Source organism: Pelodiscus sinensis, chromosome 5 (genome assembly GCF_049634645.1).
Source record: "Pelodiscus sinensis isolate JC-2024 chromosome 5, ASM4963464v1, whole genome shotgun sequence".
In the NCBI taxonomy this organism is placed as follows: domain Eukaryota; kingdom Metazoa; phylum Chordata; order Testudines; family Trionychidae; genus Pelodiscus; species Pelodiscus sinensis.
The window spans coordinates 1945919-1966694 of NC_134715.1; the positions used below are offsets into that span (position 1 = coordinate 1945919).

Sequence of the window (20776 nt, forward strand, 5' to 3'; positions counted from 1 at the left end):
ATGGGCTACGCTAATATTCGGAGGAGGTCTGATCTGGCAGTCCACAGTGGCTTCCATAAAACCTAGACAGCAGCCTTTGCTTATTACACTATGGTATATGGGCTACTTCTGTATTCCTTTTCTCGGTTGGAAAGAAAAGTTATCCATGGTGCCTTAGGCATTCCTCACTCTCGACCTAGAACCTACCTGTTGTCACCAGCACATGGGGTGTATCTGTACCATGTTTGTCTTTTGGATGACCAGCCGTCATGGCCCTGGGAAGCTATTGTTCGAGTACCCTCTGTCAGAATACATGTAAAATAATGTCTGGTTGTGTTCAAGTCTGGCACAACATGCGCTAGGGCAGCGTGCGCTCTGTTGTCCCTGAATGGGAAGTAGATCGTAAACATTGCTTTGGAAGCTGTATATTTTTTGGGGCTACCTGCTCAACAGATCAGTGCCATCAGATTCCATCTTCCTCATGTATCGTGCAGTAGAGGTAAGAAACAGACAGGTAGTCTCGCACCAGATGAAAAAACATGCACGCTGCTTTTATTAATCCTCTGTACAGTCACAGTACTTGCAAAACCAAATTCTGCCTCATGCCACCCAACCACTGACCCGTTGGGGTGTGTGGAGTCAACGTCACGTTAGAAAAACAGGGTGAGACGGAAATTCCTCCATTAAACATATATTCTAACAAAAGCATCTGAATTGTAATAGTGCCCTGTCTTCAGTTTACACCCATGGTGATGTGAGGAAGGTTCAACAACATATGCTTATGTTTGCCACTCACCAAATGCGTCAGGTTTCTGAATGGTTAATTTGTGTTTAAATTTGAGTAGCTTCGTTTTGAAAACCAATGTTGTTTGCCAACGTGGGTTTGTTTAAATAAATAAAGGAACCCAACATCACAGATCAAGTCTAGAAATGAAAAAGCAGAAATCTACGTTGGCAGATCTAGAATAGTGAGGTGGCACAGGGGTGTAAAAAAACCCCCCAATAACCTAGGCCATGTCTCTCAAACAGCTGTGATCCATGTATGTGCCAAAGATCCCCCCAGAGTTGGACCAACAGTGGCTGAGAAGTCCCTCCTCATTGTAAATTTCCTCTTTGTTGTGTATAAAACACAGATGGGTCCTGTCTGTCCTAAGAAGAGAACATCCAGATTGCCAGAGGAGCCAGCCAACAAAGCTCCCAAACCCAGCCAAAAACAGCAGACGTTGGTTGGACTTTTCATCTTGCCACTCTCTGGCATCTAATAAGAGTTCTCTGAGGACTTGGCAATTGGAGGGGATGAAGTCAGCTCCATCTCTCAGCTCAAAGCTGTCAGTCTGCTCAACAGCTCAGTAACAGGTAGAAAAACTGCTTCTGTGAGAACTCTCTCAGCTCTTCTCCGCAAACTGGCTGCTTATGAAAGTGCAAAAAGATGTGCAAAAAAAGATACTTCCCGTCTCCACTTAGCCCAGCATCCCACAAAGCAGGGTGAATTTTCAGACTTCATACCTTTGCATTTGGCCTTGTGCAAACCCTGCCTAACACACTTTAAAACAGAGTTGCAAGTTTGTGTGCTTGTGACATGGCATTCACCTGGCTTCGCAGGCACTGATATTCCAACACATTCACAGTTGAACAAACATGGTTCCTATCCCCCAGCCCTCTTCTGGTTGAATCTTAATGCAAAAGCCAGGGCAATGTTTCAGTGTCAAGCTTCATGGGTTTGTGCCTATTTGTCTGTGTTTATTCTAACTGTAATAGCAGACTGTTTATGCCACAACAGAGTTCAGTAAGCAGTTGGACTCTCCAGTGACTAGAGTTGCCAGTTTTGGTCAGATGTGTCCCCGAAGATTTCATCATATGACAGAATCTCTACTCCAAAAATAACTTTTAATTCCTGGAGGCTACAGGACAGTCATGTATGGTTGACAGCTGTGAGTAGAACGGAGCAATAGAATTCTGATCTCCAGGACAGAAGGTTGCTTCTGTAAACCTAGAAATACAGGTTGAACCTCTCTAATCCAGAACTCTCTGGTCCGGCATGACTTGGGTTAGCGGATGTCCACTTATCATGTGTGTGAAAAGGTTCCTGAGGTTGTGTAAAGTTTGTTTACAGCCACGAGTCCTGGCTCTGTGTTTTGTGCTGTTATTTAGCTCTAATTTACCCCTCAATGTCCTCTAAGAGCCTACTAAGAAGTGGCATTGTTGGTAATGCTGCTAGACAATATTGGCAAATTCTCTGGTTTGGCACCGGTCAGATCCAGAGGGTACCCGACTAAAGAGGTTCAACCTGTACCTTTATTTTATGAGCTGCAACATGAACCAACACTAAGTGGGGGAATTACAGAAAGAGCGCACAGCCCGTGTTCAGGAGTGCACAAGGATTAGTCCACAGCTGGGTTTCAACAGCAGACCTCAGATTGTAGGGTAACTCTTACTGACATGGAAATGCTGATATATTCACTGGAGCCAAAGTACAAATTCATGACAAGGCTTTGTACAATGACTGAGCACTACATAGAAATAATATCCTGGGCTGGTACATGCCAGTTGGTCATGCCGACACAGGAGTGAGGACATGGAAAAAATATATTTTCCCTTGCTAGATCGGAGAACCCTTTTCTTATTGATAAAACTGGAGAACATGGCTTTTGCTGATCATCTGGGAGAAAGCTGGATCAAGAACACAAGAGGAATTCAGTGTGACTTGAAACACAGGCTTTGTTTTATATCCTAATATAGCAGGGTCAAAGCTGAAGTATACTACCAATTGCATTCCTATACATGTCATAGCTATCCATATCTAGTCAAACTATTCATGTTTCTAGGAGCATTTGTAGGACTCGTTCAAAATTCAGGTGGGCACAAACGCAGTTCACAAGGTGGTTCTAAGGGCTGTTGGAGTGGGATTTTGAAAAGCACTGCCTGGTGGCCTAACACTGCTTCCACTGGAGCTTCAGGGAGAATTGTTGTGGTCATTAGGGAACTCGTATCAGAGGGGTAGCCGTGTTAGTCTGAATCTGCAAAAGCGACGAGAACTGTTTAGGGAACTGTTATCATACGGTCCTAGGGCTAGAGGAGACCTCCAGAGGTCATGGAATCCAGCCCCCCCGCCCACAGCAGGACTAACCCCGCGGACACTGGCAAAGCCCCGTGTCCTCACAAAGAGGCCCTGCGAGACTGACAGAGCACCCAGAGCTGCAGCATTTAAAGTCTCACTCAAAAGTTTCCCCACTTAAGCAAGAGCAGTGAAGAGATGTGGATGCTGGTAACTAAACGCAGCAATACGACCGTTTGAAGTTTAAAGTTGCTGTAAATTGGGAAGGCTATTTGTGTGATAACTAAACCACCCCATGCAGGTCCACCATGGGGTATTGCGGGGCCAAGAGGGGCGGTTGTCCTAGAGCCTGGCGATTGTTCCCAGGACTCCCAGCTGCTACCACTGCTACTGTGGATGCAGCAGTGCCCAAATTCCTGGGCCCCTTAAAGCACCACAGGAGTGCCATACAGCATGCTTGGGGTGATTGTGAGGGGTTGGGGGAAGGTGCATCGTGGTCTGGACGGCACTGAGGGCTTTGGGGGGAGGCTGGTGTGGCATGCCTCTTGCCCCCCAGGCCTGCACCTTCTGCCCGAAGCCCAGCCCCTCCTGGGACTGTGCAGCCTCCCGCCTCACCTTGCCTAGGGGCCTGGTGTGCCTGTTGTCTCTCGATGGTGTAATACCAGAGGAAATACCATACCATCTAGCTCCACTGGAGCACTTTCCTGTCAGCAGGCTTCAAAGCACTTACAAAGGAGGTCAGTATCGTGATCCCTCTTTAACAGGTGGGGAAACTGAGGTACAGAGGGATGAAATTACTTGTCCATGATCACCCAGCCGGTAAGGGATAAGTTCAGGGGTAACACCAAGGTCTCCTTCCTGTCCATACGGCCGAGTAGTTGAAGGGAAGTGTTGCCCAGTGCCAAACTCTTAGAAAGGGTCTTAATGCACTATACCCAAACAATACAAATAACCGTGTTCCTGCTTTTACTCCTCTTCTCCATGCTAAAGATAAATGCATTTTTTGTACCCTTTCTAGCTTTCAGTCGTGCCCCAGTTCCTATGGCGGTGGTCCGGCGGGAACTGTCCTGTGAGAGCTATCCAATCGAACTTCGCTGCCCGGGAACAGATGTCATCATGATTGAAAGCGCCAACTACGGCAGGACGGATGATAAAATCTGTGACTCTGATCCTGCTCAGATGGAGAATATCCGCTGTTATCTGCCAGATGCCTATAAGATTATGACTCAAAGGTAGGGCACTGGAGCATCTTTGCTTGTTGGATGTTTGATTTAATCTAGGACGTGGCTATGCCGTCCTGTGTGTTTGCATGAGATTATATGGGTACTTGGAGCTTACCTGCGCGGGTATGGTGTAACAGTCGGGTACGGTGCAACGGTTGGAGGTTGTGAAATGCTTACATTCCATAGTATGCCGGGATAAAAGGAGGCGTGGGCTGGCTAATATTTGTGGCTGTTGATAGGTGACAATCTCTTCCTGTGCCTTGATTTTTGGGTCTAAAATGCCTGCATGTTCACGCATTTATAATGGCACACAAGTCCTTTTCTCCTGTGTGTATTTGCTGTCTCTGGTGCTGGAGTCATACTGAAGGTTGTTAAGCTGATTTAATCAATATATCCTGTTGATTACTTGCAGTTTGCCATGCTCATTACATTGATACAGAAGCTGAAATCCCATGCTAGAGCTTTGATTGATGCTTTTATGGAAACCTTACTAAGAGAGGAGCCATGTGTACTGTCTTAGCTAAGCTTTAAGTGCCAGTCCTGAGCATGTCCGCCTACATGGAATTGATTACTGGCGTTTATTTGCAGGACCCGGGTCCAAAAACATAATCCAACATGGCTGTGGAAAGCAATTGTGAACTGCTAATTATTTCAGGGTATTTTCTGGCACTCAAAATGTGTGATTCCCATTCAGTTAGTCACATGCAGTGTATTTCCCTTAATAACTGCACACACTGAATGAGTACATGCAGTTGATTATTGATTAAGAAGTAACAGAACTATCATTGTGTGGTATTAACAATATCCACATAGGCAAAGTATGTCACTGAAGTCATGACACCATTTATGTAGCACTTAATGCTAAAGGTAATGTTATGTTTTGGGGGAGTGTCTTCTGGTTGTGTGTAACACACTTCTGCTTTTCTCTTCCAGTGAAAGAAGAAGCCATGTATATAAAAAAGTAGTTTTCATTTATATTTAACTGATTAATGTGGGTTTTTTTAGCTGTACATAAAATAGGTCAGCTTTGGGCATATGCACTTTAAAATACCAACCGAACTGTCTCTCTTAACAATAGGCATCATTGTTGCATGTGGAAAGTAAACCCTTTGGACACAGCATGTCTTCGTGTTTCAATGCAGTCTTCCAGTGCTGCTTTTTTGGGGCTGTCTGGGAGGATTTGTTCGTAGCATTTCTTCACATCAACCTGTTGATGGGATTGTGGTGGAATTAGGCTGATTTTCTTGTTGGCTTCCAGCAGATATTGTGTGTGTATCTGGAGGTGTCCATCATGTGCCAGCCTTTCCTCAAACACATCTGAAGAAGGCTTAGGGGCTGTTCAGCATGCTGCCAATCCGAAAGAACATCGTGAGACAATGATGCATCTGTGGGCCTTTGTTGCTTCCCCCAGATCCAGGTTGCTTACCAAAACCAGATTGGGCTAGTCAAAGAGTTGTGTTTATTGTCTGTCCTTCTCAGCAGGACGGGCATTGATCTGGTCGTCATGAATGGGGAAGGCAAAATGGGAAAGTCCTCAAAGTGGATACAGTGTCCCTGGGATTCATCTTCACTTTATCTGTTGCTTCGGATAGCTGCCACTCATCAATAGGGGAATAGGTTCTGATTTATGTTGCAACTGATCCACATATCTGTCATTTGCATGGATCAAGACCAATATGAATTGGAACACATTCCCCTATTGTACAGTAAATTATTGTATTTGTGTCCACTGGCCATGCTCAAGGCTTATTGCCTACCGAAAGTATTCTCCATGCTGATTCAGAAGGAGAGCCCAGTGTAAAATAGTTGTAGAAGTATTACAAAATCTTAAAACAGCATGGAAAACATTGATGTGTCCTGGGAAGAGGTCACCTTGCAGTGCATGAGCCGTGTTAGCTGCTGTGCATGGCCATATGCTGTTGACAGCTTTCTGGGGTTTTATTCTGTTCTTGAGCAAGAAATGGTCAAGTTGGTGAAGGATGTTGGTTTTGAGGAGATGATGGAAGGGGATATACAGGAGTCTTGAGCAACTGACAAATGAGAAACTGATTGAGCTGGACCAAAATCAGATAGCTGAGGAAAGCTAAGACAGGGATGCTGATGTCGGGTAGGAAGCTAAGAGTCTGACAACAAAGACTCTCCCCCGTTTCTTTGGATTGCTGGATGAGATGATGGAAATCATCCAGAGCAAAGAGCCTTTTCGTGGACCATCTCCCAAACTCTCCAGGGTGCTTGATGCAGTGGCTCGCTACAGGGAGATTTACTTCTCGGAGATCTATGCAGGAGAGCAAACACTAATGAAATCCTCTTTTAAAGACCTCTGTGACCAAAAAGCCAGCCCAAGGAAACCCAGCTGCCGCCAATACTGTTTTATGCTATATTACTGCACTGTAGTTACTATATTAAAATGTTCTGCGTGTTGGAACAATGTTGGTAGGGTTCTGCGTGATTGTATTTCCTGTTCAGTGTGTATAAGATGTACTGGATATCCTGTCCTTGTAAAAAGGCACACTGTTGAGATGAAGAAAACACTGCGATTGGTAAGCATGAATGCATCCCCCTCTCCCTTATTCCATTATTTCTTATGCGGAAAAATGAATCCGTATATGTCATGTCAGCATCTGTCGTCATTGTCAAGAACCCAGCCGCAATGTATACAGGGCGCCCCTGTATAGGGAAACCTACTAAATAAACCATTGCTCCCCATGACACCTTGTCAGATCAATGGGGAGATTCAGCCAGACAGAGCAATGTGTGAAATGGGTTGTGAGCGATTAGATTAGTGGTAGATATTGAAAATTACGGCCACCCCATCCAAGCGAGTCCATTCCCTTCTTCTCTGTTTATTTAAATTAATTTTGTAGCTGGAAACATGGGGTTGTTTTGGAAAGGGAGAAAACCATAAATCTGGGGGCAGGTTTGTTGGATCTCTTAGGCAGTGAGAACAGAAGCAGTGCTTATTGTAAGTGTTGCACTGCAAATCTCCAAAACCTTCAGAGTATTGGTCTAACTATGGAAAGTTTGAACAGCTTGTGGGAAGTTACTCGGTAGGAAATTAAATCTCTGTGGCCTCCCCATTCCGTTTCTACACTTGCCAGCTTTTCCTTCTAGCACTGAAGCAGCAGATGCCCATAAAAGCTCAAAAAGTCCATTTTGGATTGAAGTTTGTCTGGTGTAATTAGAGAAAATTGTATTTCATAGAATGTTTGCTTTGGAGAAATGACTTTCTGAGGACTATAACAAACGATTGAATCCAAACCGTGTCCATTATAAATGGAGTGCACTGTAGCATGGGAGATTGTACTGTTCTCCCTCGAGCAACAGTGCCACAAAATTAACATATCATTCATCCCAGCGGTTGGGGAGAGCTAGGCTGAAGTGGAAAAAGCTGTGTCACATTTTCATTAAAAATAAAAAGTCTTTGACTTTATGGTGTTAACATTGCGAAGGTTTTTATGTAAAAATATAAAAAAGGCAGAAAACTCCTTGGATTCATTTCTCTCGAGTTTCCCTTTTGGTTCTTTATCCCTAGAAAGGCCCAGATCCAGCACTGCATTTTAGCATGTGCTTCATTTTAAGGCTGTGACCTGTGCCATTGAAATCAACGAGGCAGTCTGGACACTTGAAGTCATACACATACTTAAGGCAGCAATTCTGCAAAGCACTTACGCGCATGTTTAGTGATGAGCATGTTCCTAAGTGACTGGCTGAATAGGAAGGGGCTATTGAACCAGCGACAATGGAAAGAAGGCAATACCAAGGAAAGCTTTGGATCATGATGATATTAATGAGGGGTTTTCCTCCCTGTGTTTTAATGCCAAACTTGAAACAAACTGTTTTTTCTACGCTCATTGTAGCCTTTCTTGTGGACTTTAATCTTGTGTGTGTTTGGTCAGAAGGCAGGGGAGGGAGAGCAGTAAAGTTGAGCAAATACGGAGACATGTTGATTTTTTTAAACATGAAAGGTAAGTTCAATATTGTCCTCTTTTCTCAGAATATCAGGGCCACTGGGAGCCTTCTCCGTTCCAGCCACCATGTGCTGTGGGGGGTTGGGGCGAGTTGGATGCTAACCAGACTCCAGGGGAGGAGTTAATCGGTGTGAACAGCTGTTCGTTGGCCTACTGTAGGCAGAGCTGTGGTATGGCCGCACTGTGGTATGGACTTCATTGCAGAGTCCTATTTTCAAAGGGCCAAACTTGCCCCAGATCCTGTCGTGGGACTTCTCCACCGGGTCATGCCATCATGTGCTGATTCAGGACGTTTGCCAGCGGCAGCATTGAGGAAACGAACATAACTGGGAACGGCTAGAGGGTATTTTGTGAGTGCAGCCCTACTGAGGGACCCAGCCCCCATGGGAATGCGATGGTCATTCCGTTCTTTACAGGCACGGGCCTCCAAGAACAGCCTGCTCCACCGGAGAGTACAGACACTGTTGTGCCCATAAGAGATGCCAGCCATCTATTCTCTGCCCCTCCACCCCTGTTTGGGGTGCTCCCCAGGCAGTATTTTGGGTTGTGAAGAGCCTGCCGCCTGAGTACAGTTCTCTTTCCTCCACGGGCTGTGCCAAGCAGGATGGACAGCTGTCAGAACTATTTCTAAGGGGCTCCCCATGGGCATGGTTGGGAGCTACCAGATGTCCAGCAGGGGAATGCTTTGTTAGCGTAGCTAGGTTATTTCTGGTTTCTTGACTAACTTTGGAAGTTGGTGCTGCTGCTGTTCCCTCTTGTTCTAATGCTGGTAGTGCCCCCAAGGACAGCAGGTCAGGCCTGGAGTAAGTCAGCATGAATGGGAGTGTCTGTGTTGTCTCCTTCCGTTGACTTCCATGGCATAATATTTGGCTGCAGCATAGGGTCTGGTTCTACAATATGTCGAGTGTCCTCAACTCACCCTGTTGCCTGAAGGACTCGAGGACGCTCATTGCCACATACCAGGGGTAGATAGCAAGGAACCCGTCTGTCGCAGCCAGAAGGCAGAGGCAGAGATTTACTGCCTCGTGAACACGCAGTTGTTAATATGATTTGTTCGTTTCGGGGGGGGGGGGGGGGAATCAGTCTCAAAACGATGTGGTGGTGATGATGCGGTGACAATGTGTGTGTTGTGGCACATTTTGCTTGTGAATTTCAAAATACTTTTCCAGCTCTGGGTCCAGCTCACCAAGAATCGTCGTGAATTCTCCATTGATGGCTACTTATGGAAGATCTGCTTGAATAGGAATTACTTTGGGGAAGTTTTGCATCCTGTGTTCTGACAGGTTGTCAGACCAGATAGTATAATGGTCCCTGCTGGCCTTGGAATCTGTGAAAATGATAATGAACTTAGCTTCCCTTATGACATAGAAGAGCATTGTTACCTTATCATATGGGGGAACTGATGTGCAGTGAGGTGAAGGCCTACAGTTTGTACAAGTGGCTATTGCTTTGGAATGCCTCTGTTTTGTGATGCCCCGCTTGACACCTTGGAGTCCAGTGATGCGCTCTTGGTGCCACGGGAAGTGTATGAAAGGGGGCACATCTAGACTTGCTTTCACTTTTGAAAGAAGATATGCAAATTCGATGCAAATGTGAATATCTTCTTCCGATTGCTTTTTCAAAAGAGGTTCTTTCAAAAACGAAAGTAGTCTAGACAGTTCTTTTGAGAACAAAACCCTTTTTCGAAAGAACTGTGTAAACCTCATTTTTTAAGGAAGAATGGTTCTTTTGAAAAAGGGGTTTTTCCTCGAAAGAACCATGTCTAGACTGCTTTCTTTTTCAAAAGAACCTCTTTCGTAAAAGCCAAATTTACATATCTTCTTTTGAAAGTGAAAGCAAGTCTAGATGTGCCCAGAGACAGGAATAGGACACAGATTGCCACATGCCTTGTCTGAAGTAATGGTCATGCTTCTGCTAGGATTGAATAAGAAGACTTCAGCTTAGTTGTTACACAGTTGTGTTGTGCTCTACACAATGAATGGCAGGTTTCTCAGAACACAGCTGTCCTTCTTAGAGATTGTCTTCACCTCAGACGCAGACCCTGCATACCCCATTTGATGGAGACACTCCAATCACATGTCCTGAACAGAGTTATTCATTTCCTAAAATAAACCAACAAGGAGTCCCTGTGGCACCTTAGAGACTAATGGATTTATTAGGTAAAACCCACTTTGTCTAATGAACGGGCGTGGAAGTGACAGAAGCAGGGGTCTATATAATGAAGTTGCTTGTGTTCACAAAGCTAATCAAGTTAAGGTGGAAGTGTGTCATTTATAGCATGTGGTCTCCAGACCATGAATGCAAGCAACTTCTTCGCTATATAGACCCCTGCTTCTGTCACTTCCATTTCTGTTCCCTGATGAGGTGGGTTTTACCCACGGAAGCTCATGCCTAATACATCTGTTTGTCTCTAAGGTGCCACAGGACTCTCCTTGTTTTTGCAGATACAAATTCACACAGCTCCCGCTCTAAGACTTTTCATGTTTTAAAGACTGCCAAGGTGCTCGCCGTGCATTTTTCTACAACATTCTCTTACAAGGGAGTGCAGAATTTGCTTTTGGAGAACCGAGACTTGGCAATTAAAAATGTTGTTGCTGATTTCTGTCATAGGAGTGTCATGAGATTTAATGTGCTGGTGCGTATACTGTCCTAGGTGATCTACAGACATAAGGCTGTATCGATAGGCAAACTATTATTATTGATCACTGCAGCATTTCCAGTAACTGATAGGAATTGCAGATTTTACATGGGGGAATGGAGAATATTGAGATTCACAGTGCCCTGATTCTAATCTTCGACCCTCACACAAAAGCTTAACAGAATTGTATCTAGTCTGTTTATTTGTGCCTTTCTGGAAGACCCATTAAAATGAGGCACAAAGTATTTATTTCAGGAGCCTCTAGCCATCTGTATATTGGAATTAAAAAAATTAATACATCCCTCGACAGTTCTAATAGAGCAATATGCACCAAACTTCCACATCATCCTGCCTAATCCAGCCCTCTAGCACATGAGAAACACACTGTCGGAGCAAGGAAGAGAGCAAGTGCCAAGCTGTTCCTGGTCTGTGCACCTCCGCTGTTTGCAGCTGCTATAGAAACAGATATGTAGAAGGGGTGGTTTTTAAAGTAGTGCAGTTCGGTTCCCAACCACGTGAAGCTTTACAGATGGAAAAAAATTATACACAAGTACCCAGCTTAATGAGCAGGCCAGCCACATGCTCTGTACTACCAGGCACTCCTGCCTGCCTGTAATGCGTTCCCTTCCCCTGCCCCCATGTACAACTCTTTGCCATGATCCGGTTTTAACATGCCAAAGGCACAAACCGCTGGCGCCATCCAGTCCTTGAGAGGCACAGATGGAAAAGAAGTGATCCTGGCTACTGCTCTTGCTTGACCGTCTAGGAACGGACTGGTCTCAGAGAGGTCGCCGTGTTAGTCTGCCTCAGCAAAAGCACTTTAAAGACTTAAAAAAAAGTTTAGGGCAGTAAGGCAAATACCAAGATGGGTAAGTGACATCACAGTAGGGATGGGAACAGGTAACAGGTTAACTGGTTATGCGGTTAGCATCACCCTTCCTGGATAATGCTTAACTTGTGCCTGGGAGGAGCATTTCCACACCGTGCTGCAGAATCAGCGGCCCAGCAGGGCCAGTGGAAATGGGAGTCCTGGAGAGGCAGCATCCTTGCTGCAGGTCACCTTCACCCAGCTGCAAAATGGGTCCCTTCTCCATCAGCATGGGGCTGTCGGAGGCAGCTGGATGTGAAGTTGGCCACCCTGCTCCTTTGTGAACCATTGACTATGAAACTGGTGGGTCTTTACTGTGTGAATGTAATGAGCCATTGGCATGCTGGGACTTCGAGTTCCTTGGCAAGGTGCTCTGCAAATGGATGAGTCTTATACTTGAAAAGTGGTGTGTGGGAGACCAAGGGCACACGGTGATGGGAAGATGCTCCTGTTACCGTTTTCGCCTGAGCATTTGAGACTTCTCTTGGGCATCAGCTACTAATGAGTGCCCACGAAGGCCGAGCTTGGCAGAGGGGGCAGCCTTGTTGACAGTATAGCTTGCCTGCTGACAAAGTAGTGCTGCATTTTGTGTTATCTTGTGTGCAATAGAACGGAATGCCTGCTCCATGACGTGCAAATGAGACCTGGAAAAAGCTTAAATCTGAAGAGCTGGGAGCTCCATCCCCCATACGCAATAGGACTTACCAACCATTACCTGTTGCAGAAAATGCCCCAGTGCAGTCCATGTAACTGAGAGGTGCACCAAGTGCTAGCTTAATAAGGATGATAGGGGCTGTTTGTCCACATGGGGACATCCAGGAAAATCAATCAAAATTAAGTAACTGTACAAATTTAATGTGGGTTAGTTAAACCACATTAAACCCCCATGTGAAAAATTCTCATTCAGAATTCAAGTAGCCTTAACTGGGTTTAGTTTAATTAACTTTCCAATTGAATTAAGCTAAAAAAAGGGCACTTTAATTTTGAATAATAGCATCCGCACAGGGATTTAATGTGATTTAATTAATCCACTTCAAATCCACACCTTTTGTTAATTCAAATTAATTTTCCTGAGTGTCTCCATGTAGCCAAGCCCTGGCCAACCTTTCCCGCATGCTGACAAGTATGCTGGGCAATCCTACTGAAATGGGTGGGTGAGGTAGTATTCAACATGAGGTTTGCATTCCAGCCAGGAAGATCTTCCCCACAGTTTCTGAAATATCTGCTGTATCGTCCAGTGCATAGGCTACATTTTTCAAACAACAGAGCATGAAGTTGGGTGTTCATAGCCATATTAAGTGGGGAAGCACTGGGATGGGTTCCCTAGGGAGGGGGTGAAATCTCCATCCCTAGAGGTGTTTAAGTCCCAGCTTGACAAAGCCCTGGCTGGGATGATTGAGTTGGGGTTGGTTCTGCTTTGGGCAGGGGGCTGGACTCGATGCCTCCTGAGATCTCTGCCAGCCCTAGGATTCTGTATATGTGATCTGCTTTTTCAGAACTTCTGAGCATCCATCTTCCATTGGCTCTGCGTGCTCTTGTCCCAATCCACTCACTGAGGGGCAGCCACCATCAATGGATGCCTCACAGCGTATATCACATACATCTCTGGTGACCCAGCAGTTAAGGCTTGACTCTCCGATTGTCAGTAATACATTGATCTAAGCATCGTGTGCTAGGCACACGTGAATCATAGCTAAAAATAATAGAGTCCAGTGTGTGTATCTTTCTAAGGACGAGTACAAAATAATAGGAAGGTAAATTGGAACAGACTTGGGCTGAGGCACAAAATGATTTACACCTAGCAAGAGTATAAAAGGAAATAAGAGGTTCTATAAAAACATTGGGAGCTACAGAAAGTGCAGGTCATCTGAATCAGAAGGAAAGCTAGCCACATTGTTCTTCAGTCTCCACTAAAATCCATTCATGTTGACCAGCTACTGAGCGCTGTTGATCTTAACAACAAGGGGGAAGATATGCAAGCCGAGATAGGAAAGGGCACAGGCTAAAGAATGTTTAATTAAGTTAGATGTGTTCAGGTCAGCAAGCAGGGACCAATGGGATTCATCCTGGGCTATTTGAGGAAGTAGAATAGGGGTCCCTGGCTTCTGTTTGTCAGAGGCAGGAGAAGGATGGCAGGAGACAAATCGCTTGATCATTGTCTTTGATCCACCCTCTCTGGGGCACCTGGTGCTGGCCACTGTCGGCAGACAGGATACTGGGCTAGATGGACCTTTGGTCTGACCCAGTACGGCTGTTCTTATGTAAGTAGCTGAAGCAATCTCGGAACCATTAACCATTATTTTTGAAAACTCATGGAGGATGGGTAAAGTCAAGAGGACTGCAGAAGGGTGAGTACCTATTTTTTTTTTTAAGAGGAAAGTGGAGCTGGGGAATTAAAGATGAGTTAGCTGCACTTTGGTACCTGCTGGCAAGGTATTGGAACGATTGATGAAATAATATGCTTGAAAGTGCCTAGAGGATAATAGGGCTCTAAGCAATAGCCAGCATGGATTTGTCAAGAACAAGTTATGCCAAACCAACTTAATTTTGTTGTTTGACAGGGTTACTTGGCCTTGGCAATGGGCAGGGGGAAGCAGTAGCCATAATTTATCCTGGCTTTACAAAGGCTTTTAACAGTCTCAGAATTGGTCTGAAATTTACAAGATGTAAATCAATAAAGACAGGCAGAAACTACTACATTTAGGAAGGGCGAATCAAATATACCACTATAAAATGGGGAATAAGCGGGTAGTGCCAGAAAGGATCTGGGTGTAACAGTGCATCACAAATTGAATGAGAGTCAAAAGTGTAGTCTAGGTGCTAAAAAGTGTTGTATGTCTGATTCTGGCAGTAGCGGTCCCATTCTGGTAAGCACTGTGTGACGCTTCACCTAGGCTTCTCTGTCCAGTTCTGTGTGCTGGATGGTAAGAAAGATGTGGACAAGTGGAATACCGTCCAGAAGAGGGCAGCAACAACAATAAGAAGAGAGTTAGAAAACTTGACCTATGAAGAATGGTTAAAGAAATTAGGAATTCTTCTTCGAGTGGCCCCGTGGGTGCTCCACTCTAGGTGTCGGGTCCGTCCCGGCGCCACTGATCGGAAGATTTCAGAGCCATACCGGGCCGGGCCGCGCATGCTCTCTGCGCTGCTGGTCGTTCGCGCCCTTTCCAACGATCGCGGCTCGGCCCCCCCGCCAGTTCCTCTCAACCGTCCTCGGTTGCTGACGGAAAAGGCGATCTCTCTGCGGTCGCTTGCCTTGTTCTCCTAAAAAAAAAAAAAAAAAAAAAAACCATAGTCTGTAAATAGTTTGACTTTTCCTGTAGTTTAGTTAGTTATTAGTCTTTGTTAGTTAATTAGAAAGGAAACAGAACATAGTTAGTCAGTTGCGCGCTGAAGCGCTTTTTACTGGTCAGTTTCACCGCCATGTCCGGATCACCCGGCTTTAAGCGGTGCGGACAATGTAAAGAGGCAATGCCTGCGTCTGATGGGCATAGTCTCTGTTTTCGTTGCTTGGGGGAGTCTCATATACCAAGCAAGTGTGCCCACTGTTCTAAATTGACTCCGAGGGCAAGACGAGACAGGGATCTCCGCCTCAAACTCCTGCTCTGCGACAAGGCTCTTCAGCCATCAGACCCTCTGCAACAGGAGTCCTCACAAACCCCAAAAAGAAGGGCAATATCTCCTGCAGCAGCCGGAGCGAAAAAGAAAAAAGCCTCCCCTGCCCGATCCCTGCCAGCGGTCCCTCTCCCCCCGGTGAATCAGGGAGACCGGGGATCGGACAACAGCCGCTCCGCGGCTAAGTCAATTTCCCAGCCGCGCTCTGCAAAACAGGGCAAGCATCGCACTGCGTCTGCCCCACCGCCAGTCTCCCCTCTCCATAGGGAGCACGAGCGGGATCCGACTCCTTCGGGGAGTAAGCGGCCTCGGCTAACAGCGCCGCCGGATAAGTCATCGTCCCCGGAACGGCGGGACATGCTGGGGTCAGCAACGGAGTCGGCTGCCCAAGCGGTCAACGAAGCGGTGCCGCTTGCCGTTCCGCGGGAACGCGCTCCTTCGGCACCAGACAGACGGCACCGGGAGAACCCGGCACCGCAGAGCGAGGACCCGGTTCCGTCAAGGCAGCCGGCACCGGAACCTGTCAGCGGCCCCGCAACACACCCGGTGCCGCAGGAGTCATCTGCATCGGCACCGAGAGAGTCATCGCAATCAGCTAGGCTGCAAACAGCCTCTCCTTCTTCTCATGAGTCACGCTCCCCATCTGTTAGGGAGGTTTATCGCAGCACAGCACGACACTCTGCAAGTGCTAAAGGGCAGTCATCAGCCCATGCACGGGCATCTGGGAAGTCGATCCCTAGGGATCATTCCTTGTCTCCCTCTCCTGTGCATTCAACATACCCTTCCCCACCTCAGTATTCGGGATCGGGGAGAGTACCTTACTACCCAAGACATAGGTCCTCACGGTCCCCGCAACGAAGATCTTCCCACTATTACAGAAACACATCTCGTTCTCCGAGTTACTCTCCTCCAAGGTCTCACCATACTAGACATGGTAGCAGATATGCATCCAGGAGACCATCCCCTGATTCTGTTTATCGTTACCACAGGGGTTATTACACGGGTAGGCAGGACAGATCACCGTCCCACTCGTGTTCCTGTTGTTGCCGTCAATCATCTTACAGGCGCCATTCACAACCGGCCTCTGAGCATCGGCGCTCGCAGTCACCCAGACCACCTCCTAGTGCCACCTCAATTTCGGTCCTGTCGGAGCCTGAAGAGGGCCAGATATCGGACACAGATGATCGGCCTCCACAAGCTTCGTCGCAGGATGCCCAGTCTTCTTTCCCCGACGACGCGGTTTTTGCTATGGACTCCTCACCACCAGATGACACCAGAGAGTTTCAGGACCTCTTTAAAAGGGTAGCACAATCACAGGAGGTTCAGTTAGCGGACGTGAACGTGAAGCAATACAAGTTACTGAAGAATTTACACCCTAGACAGCAATCTAAGGTGGCTTTACCGCTGGACGAGGCTATCCTGGAACCAGCCACAGAAATTTGGAAGACGCCGGCTTCCACTACTCCATCCTGCAAGCGAGCAGAAAAGAGATACTTCATATCTTCGAAGGGTGCTGAGTTCCTTTTCACTCACCCTCAGCCAAACTCGTTGGTTGTGGATGCAGCTCTTCAGAGAGCTAAGAACCCGCAAGTAAGAAACTCGGCAGCAGACAAGGACGCAAAGAGATTGGACATATTCGGCAGGAAAGTGTACTCCTCTTCAACTCTTCTCCTCCGGATTGCAAATTACTCAGCGTTGCTCTCCAATCATAGTTTTGACAACATTGCAAAATTGTCGGAAATTGCTCAGCGAATTTCCGAAACGGACAAAGTACTTCTCCGAGCTATACTGCAAGAAGGCTACGCATGTGCCAGAGCAGGCTTGCAAATCGCCATGGATGTGGCGGACACAGCGGCTCGATCAATCGCAACAGCAGTTTCCATGAGAAGAGCTTCATGGCTTGCGACCGCTGCCGTACCGAAAGAATTACAGTCTAAGGTCGAGGATCTTCCGTTCGACAGAATCAAGCTGTTTGCGGAGAAGACGGACGAGGTGCTCCACACGGGTAAAGATTCCCGGGCTACCTTACGTACCCTCGGGATGTATGTTCCACCTTTCCGTCGTAAACGCTATTTCCCATTCCAAAGACGTTACGATTACCAGTTCCGCAGACAACAAAACCGTCCATACGATCAGAACCGGTCCAAGCAAAGGACACAGCGCAGACGCCCTCAGCCACCCAGGGTGAATAACGCAGGAGCACCCAAGCAGCAAGTTTGACTTTCAGGTCAAGGGCACGCCGGTCGTTCCGGTAACAGTAAGAGGCACCACTCCCATCTTCAAACATCGGTTGCGACCCTACTACCATCAGTGGGTGGCCATATCATCGGACAGATGGGTGTTGGAAGTGATAAAATTCGGACTCACCATCCCATTTACATCCCTCCCTCCTCCTACCCCTCCCACCCCGTCCCTTTTCAGGGACCCTTCTCACGAGGCCCTCCTAAAACAGGAGGCCTATCGCCTGTTGGAAATCGGGGCAATAGAAAGGGTCCCAGACCAATTCAGGGGAAAAGGATTTTATTCAAGGTACTTCCTGACTCAAAAGAAAACAGGGGGTTGGAGACCCATACTCGATCTACGGGAGTTAAACCGTTATCTGCGAAAGCAGCGGTTCAAGATGGTAACTCTGACTACAATAATCCCTTCTCTAGACACCGACGACTGGTTCGTAGCCCTCGACCTCCAAGACGCCTACTTTCATGTGGCCATACACCCGGCGCACAGACGTTTCCTGCGATTTGTTATAAACAACGAGCACTTTCAATACTGTGTCCTCCCGTTCGGGCTGGCTTCAGCTCCAAGAGTCTTTTCAAAGACGCTTGCCGTGGTCGCCGCCCATCTTCGTCGTCTCGGAGTCATCATATTCCCTTACCTGGACGACTGTCTCATAAAGGGAAGGACGGCACAAGAGACAACTCAAATGCTTTCAAAAGTCATAGAGACTTTCAACTCACTCGGGTTGATAATAAACGAACAAAAGTCCACGCTTATTCCAACACAAAACATAAAGTTCATAGGAGCGGTTCTCGAATCCCGCACGGCGAGAGCATACCTGCCCACGGACAGATTCCAGGCAATAAAAGACCTGGTCAATCTTCTCCAAAAGACCACAACAATCTCAGCACATACTTGCCTGCGATTGCTCGGCCACATGGCGGCGGCCACCTTTGTAGTCCCGCATGCACGTCTCCATTTAAGGAACTTACAGCACTGGCTGTCAACGGTGTATGTCCCCATGAGACACGACATACGCAAGTTGGTTACTCCTCCATCCCACGTACACAGGTCCCTCCGATGGTGGACGAGCCCATTAAACATCCTCACGGGAGTACCGTTTCACCAACCTCAGCCATCGGTTCAATTAACATCGGACGCTTCACTCATCGGATGGGGTGCTCACATGAACGGAGAGCGCATCCAGGGGCAATGGTCTCACACCGAGAGGCGTCTTCATATCAACCAGCTAGAGTTGAGGGCGATCTTTTTGGCATGCAGACACTTCCTCCCCAGTCTGAGAGGCAAAACAGTCAGGGTGCTGACAGACAACGTAGCGGCGATGTACTATATAAACAGGCAGGGAGGGGCAAGATCACGTTCCCTATGCGCAGAAGCGGTACGATATTGGAACTGGTGCATACAGAACAACATAAGCATAACAGCGTCATACTTACCTGGCATAGCCAATGTCATTGCCGATTCCCTCAGCAGATGCTTTCCCACGGACCACGAGTGGGAGCTGAGGCTGGACGTACTCCAGGGAATCTTCTGCAGATGGGGAACACCCCTGGTAGACCTTTTTGCGACGTCTGTCAACAAAAAGTGCCGCCTCTTCTGCTCCAGGGCGGGGATCGGCAAAGGATCCCTCGGCGATGCGCTCCTGACCGATTGGAAAAAGTCGCTACTGTACGCTTTTCCACCAACAGTCCTCATTCCCAGAGTGATAGAGAAAATCAGGACGGAGAGGGCGACAGTAATTTTAATAGCACCAGCCTGGCCGAGGCAGGCATGGTACCCATTCCTACACAGGATGTCACTTCGAAAGCCATGGCCTCTGCCCTTGTATCGAGACCTCCTCTCTCAAGATCGGGGGGCTCTTCTTCACCCCAAACTAGAAACATTGCACTTGACAGCGTGGCTCCTAACTGGCTTACGCTAGATGAAAACCTCTGTTCAAGCCAGGTCAGGTCCATATTGATACATAGCAGGAGGACATCTACGCGAAATACTTACCTGGCAAAATGGCGTAGATACTCTCTCTGGTGTCTCCAGAATAACGTTCAACCATTGACTGCTCCTCCACAACACATCCTTGAGTACATCCTTCATCTCCGAAATGCTAAGCTTTCTCTGGCATCCCTCAGAGTTCACCTAGCAGCCATCAGTGCCTTCCATCACCCGATACAGGGTTATTCGGTGTTCTCTCACCCGATGTTAAAACGATTCCTAAAAGGTCTAGCCAATATGAGCCCACCTCGAAGGCCGCCTCCTCCGTCGTGGAACCTCGACCTGGTTCTCGATACAATTATGTATCCCCCATTCGAGCCTCTGGCATCTGTATCTTTACAGATGCTAACCATGAAGACCGTCTTCTTGCTCGCTATGACTTCAGCTCGTAGAGTTAGTGAGTTAGGGGCGATAATGGCAAACCCTCCCTTTACTTCTTTCTCGAAGGACTTGGTAACGTTACGTTTACACCCAGCGTTCATACCCAAAGTAGCTTCATCTTTTCATATCAATGAACCGATCGTCCTTCCTTCCTTTTACCCTAAGCCACACTCCTCAACGAGGGAAGCCCTGCTACATACACTGGACGTTAGGCGGGCTCTTTCATTTTACATAGACAGAACCCGTCAGTGGAGACGAACAGATAGACTTCTAATATCGACAGCGAACCGATCTAAGGGTACTGCACTTTCCACTCAGCGCATTGCCAAGCTTATCACTCTGTGCATTACCACATGCCACTCCATTCGGGATAAACCCTTGTCTTCGCAGCCGCGAGCACACTCGACTAGAGCAGTGGCGACATCTACAGCCTTTGCCAGAGGAGTTCCTTTAGTCGATATCTGCAGGGCAGCCACTTGGGCTTCCAGCTCGACATTTATGAGGCATTATGCTATAGTTCAGAAATGGGGGGCGGACCATTCAGTAGCTTCCGCTGTCCTTTCAACAGTAGATCCTAAGTAACCCGGAGCGCTCTTAGTTCCGACTACTGCTTTATAGTCACCTAGAGTGGAGCACCCACGGGGCCACTCGAAGAAGAAGGGGAAGTTACTCACCTTGTGTAGTAACGATGGTTCTTCGAGATGTGCCCCGTGGGTGCTCCACGTCCCGCCCTCCTCCCCGCTCCGGGTTGTTTTCTGTCTTTCTCTTCCAGAGACCGAGCGGTGAGAGGAACTGGCGGGGGGGCCGAGCCGCGATCGTTGG

General features: G+C 47.3%; 1 protein-coding gene across 18 annotated transcripts in view; it reads left to right on the plus strand.

Annotated features, from left to right (window-relative positions):
• ADGRL3 (adhesion G protein-coupled receptor L3) overlaps nucleotides 1-20776 on the plus strand; it is a 635479-nt gene that overhangs the window by 265124 nt on the left and 349579 nt on the right. For all 18 annotated transcript variants that reach the window (XM_075929235.1, XM_075929232.1, XM_075929231.1 and 15 more), the window contains one exon: nucleotides 4053-4266. In XM_075929235.1, the coding sequence (XP_075785350.1) occupies nucleotides 4053-4266 (214 nt within the window). The remainder of the gene's footprint in view (nucleotides 1-4052; nucleotides 4267-20776) is intronic.